This window comes from Austrofundulus limnaeus, unplaced genomic scaffold (assembly GCF_001266775.1).
Source record: "Austrofundulus limnaeus strain Quisiro unplaced genomic scaffold, Austrofundulus_limnaeus-1.0 Scaffold1806, whole genome shotgun sequence".
Classification (NCBI taxonomy): Eukaryota; Metazoa; Chordata; class Actinopteri; order Cyprinodontiformes; family Rivulidae; genus Austrofundulus; species Austrofundulus limnaeus.
This window is the reverse complement of record NW_013954208.1, coordinates 58,093-62,102: the sequence shown is the minus strand read 5'-3', so window position 1 is coordinate 62,102 and position 4,010 is coordinate 58,093. Positions and strand designations below refer to the sequence as shown.

The following is a 4,010-nucleotide window of genomic DNA, read 5'->3' as shown; positions in this document are numbered from 1 at the left end:
TTGTGTACAGTGTGTTAATGCTGAGTCATGTTTAGGACCATTGCATACAGTGTGTTAGTGCTGACTCATGTTTAGGACCTTTGTGTACAGTGTGTTAATGCTGACTCATGTTTAGGACCTTTGCATACAGTGTGTTAATGCTGAGTCATGTTTAGGACTTTTGTGTACAGTGTGTAAATTCTGACTCATGTTTAGGACCTTTGTGTACAGTGTGTTAATGCTGAGTCATGTTTAGGACCATTGCATACAGTGTGTTAGTGCTGACTCATGTTTAGGACCTTTGTGTACAGTGTGTTAATACTGACTCATGTTTAGGACCTTTGCATACAGTGTGTTAATGCTGAGTCATGTTTAGGACCATTGCATACAGTGTGTTAATGCTGACTCATGTTTAGGACCATTGCATACAGTGTGTTAATGCTGACTCATGTTTAGGACCTTTGTGTACAGTGTGTTAATGCTGAGTCATGTTTAAAACCATTGCATACAGTGTGTTAGTGCTGACTCATGTTTAGGACCTTTGTGTACAGTGTGTTAATGCTGACTCATGTTTAAGACCTTTGCATACAGTGTGTTAATGCTGACTCATGTTTAGGACCATTGCATAGTGTGTTAATGCTGAGTCATGTTTAGGACCTTTGTGTACAGTGTGTTAATGCTGACTCATGTTTAGGACCTTTGTGTACAGTGTGTTAGTGCTGACTCATGTTTAGGACCTTTGTGTACAGTGTGTTAGTGCTGACTCATGTTTAGGACCATTGCATACAGTGTGTTAATGCTGACTCATGTTTAGGACCTTTGTGTAGTGTGTGTTAGTGCTGACTCATGTTTAGGACCTTTGTGTACTGTGTGTTAGTGCTGACTCATGTTTAGGACCTTTGTGCACAGTGTGTTAATGCTGACTCATGTTTAGGACCTTTGTGTACAGTGTGTTAATGCTGAGTCATGTTTAGGACCTTTGTGTACAGTGTGTTAATGCTGACTCATGTTTAGGACCTTTGGCACAGTGTGTTAATGCTGACTCATGTTTAGGACCTTTGTGTACAGTGTGTTAATGCTGAGTCATGTTTGTGCGTCAGATGTAGATGAGTGTGTGGATTCTCTGCTGTGTCCTGGTCAGGAGTGCATCAACACTCAGGGCTCATTCCGCTGTGCGTCCTGCCAGCCAGGGTTCGGACTGCTCAACGGGCTCTGCACAGGTACTGCAGCCCAATTGTGGCTCACAAACAGAACTCATCAGAACTTCTGTGTTCCTCTTATGTGTGATTCTGTCCACAGATATCGACGAGTGCCGTCGCACTCCCTGCTCTAACGGCCGCTGTGAAAACACTCCTGGCAGCTACCGCTGTGTCTGTCGCCATGGTTACAAGCTAGTGAACAACACCTGCACAGGTACAACAGTTCACCTTCAGACCAGTCAGATGTGAGTCTGTCCAACACTGACCCCTGATCTGTGTGTGGTCAGATGTGGACGAGTGTGCAGAGCCTTCTCAGTGTCCCAGACAGATGTGTGTGAACACTGTGGGGTCCTACAGGTGTGTGTCGTGTCGTCCAGGATACACACTGACCAACAGACAGTGCACAGGTACACACACACACACACACAAACACACACACACACACACAAACACACACACACACACACAAACACCCAAAATCAGCCTCCAAAACAGGATGCAGTTTCCTGAAATATCGTCAGGAAGTAGCAAAGAAACAAAAACGTGGCCCCCCAGGTGTCAGAGGGTCAATGATGGATCGGAGCCTGTCTTCCAACACTCTGGGCTAACCTTCCCTGGGGAGGGACAGAAGTGTGGTTTCATGAGAAGAACACACTCGTCCATCTTGATTTTATTTGTAATTTAGATTTTTAAAGACAACAGTCCATCTAATCCTTCAGAAAACAAGGTCAGTATGTCATTTCTACTTTCTTATTTGACCCTCCTCAGTGGTTCTAAACTGGAAACAGAAAAGTTTGATTCTAATTTTGATACTGGTTTGATACTGTCAGCAGTGGAGCCTGTTTTATAAAAGAAGGAATTTTATTCTGTCAACTTTGTTTTTTTAAACCTTTGAAAGAAAATCTGTAAATTGGACTCATTCTTTTTTGTTTTTTTTGTTTAAAAAAGTTTAAAAATCCTTTTCAAAGTTAGGAATTGTGTGATTATAAACATGGAAATGTAAATTTACATTAATCTTTCATCTCAGTGGTATAGTATAGTGGTGGACAGATACAGTCGATTATAGGGACACCACTTATTTCTGTTTTATCATTATTGGACTGTAAAAGTGTAATTGTAAGGTACAAAGTTCAGCTGATGTTTCGGCTGCAGATGTGGACGAGTGTGCGAGCGTTGGTGCCTGTGAAGCACATCAGGTTTGCGTGAACACAGCCGGGTCGTTCAGGTGCAACTGTCAGCCTGGGTATCGAAGCTCCGGCCTGGGGAGGCAGTGCCGAGGTGAGAGGGTCCGAACTGGATCCAGATAATATGTCATCATATTACAGTACAGGTTGATACCTTCTAATGTTCTGTTAGAGCTGTTTATGGGTCAGTAAATGTTTCTGTTCTCAGACATTAACGAATGTTTGGAGGGAAACTTCTGCTTCTCCAGAGGAGAGTGTGTGAACACGCCTGGATCATACATGTGTGTGTGTTCAGCTGGATTCACACTGAGCGACAACCAAACGGCCTGCCTTGGTGAGTCCACCAGCGCAGGCTTTCAGGCTCTTTGGGTTCTTTTAGGTCTCCTGACAGTTTTTATGTGACGTTAAATATTGGTTGACATCTTTCAGTCTGTGAGAAGATGATGCTTTCACAGACAAATCAATCTGTTGCGCCCCTTCCAGATCAATTTTCACTAAAACAGTGGTCTAATGTAAACCTGCAAAAGTGTAAGTTGAAGAGTCAATCAATAGAAAATGTAAGAAATGATGTTTGTCTCCCAAAAAAGACAGCTAATCTTTGTGTTAAGACAAGTTTAACTATTTGACCTTCAGTGTTTCTCCAAGCTTTTCATTCACACAAGAAACAGCTGCTGGGTAGTTCGGTTTGATATTTTGGTAGATTGGTAGTTTGGATTGGTGGTTTAGTAGTGTGTTTTAGTAGATTTGTTTGGTAGTTTGGTTTAGTAGTGTGGTTTGGCAGTTAGATACAGTAAATTGGTAGGTATTTTGGTTTGGTAGTTTGGTTAAGAGTTAGGATTGGTAGATTTGTTGGTTTGGTAGATAGTTAGGTTTGGTAGTTTGGTAGATATTTAGGTTTGGTAGTATGGTAGATATTTAGGTTTGGTGCTTTGGAAGATAGTTAGATTTGGTGGTTTGGTAGATAGTTGGGTTTGGTGGTTTGGTAGATAGTTGGGTTTGGTGGTTTGGTAGATAATTGGGTTAGGGGTATGGTAGATAGTTAGGTTTGGTGGTTTGGTAGATAGTTGGGTTTGGTGGTTTGGTAGATAGTTAGGTTTGGTGGTTTGGTAGATAGTTGGGTTTGGTGGGTTGGTAGATAGTTAGGTTTGGTAGTTTGGTAGATAGTTATGTCTGGAGATTTGGTAGATAGTTAGGTTTGGTGATTTGGTAGATAGTTAGGTTTGGTGGTTTGGTAGATAGTTGGGTTTGGTGGTCTGGTAGATAGTTGGGTTTGGTGGTTTGGTAGATAGTTGGATTTAGTAGTTTGGTAGATAGTTAGGTTTGGTGATTTGGTAGATATTTAGGTTTGATAGTTTGTTTAATAGTTAGGTTTGGTCATTTGGAAGATAGTTGGGTTTGATAGTTTGGTAGATAGTTAGGTTTGGTAGTTTGGTAGATGGTTAGGTTTTGTAGTTTGGTAGATAGTTAGGTTTGGTAGTATGGTAGATAATTAGGTTTGGTAGTTTGGTAGATAATTAGGTTTGGTGGTTTGTTAGATAGTTGGGTTTGGTGGTTTGGAAGATAGTTAGATTTGGTGGTTTGGTAGTATGGTAGATAATTAGGTTTGGTAGTTTGGTAGATAATTAGGTTTGGTGGTTTGTTAGATAGT

General features: G+C 41.3%; 1 protein-coding gene across 1 annotated transcript in view; it reads left to right on the top strand.

The window, feature by feature from the left end:
• The window catches only part of ltbp4 (latent transforming growth factor beta binding protein 4), a gene marked incomplete at its 5' end in the record, with an annotated part of 15,151 nt that overhangs the window by 2,844 nt on the left and 8,297 nt on the right, over positions 1 to 4,010 (top strand). The window contains 5 exon segments of the mRNA XM_014033681.1: positions 1,080 to 1,199; positions 1,279 to 1,392; positions 1,466 to 1,585; positions 2,331 to 2,456; positions 2,571 to 2,696. Of these exon segments, the coding sequence (XP_013889135.1) occupies positions 1,080 to 1,199; positions 1,279 to 1,392; positions 1,466 to 1,585; positions 2,331 to 2,456; positions 2,571 to 2,696 (606 nt within the window).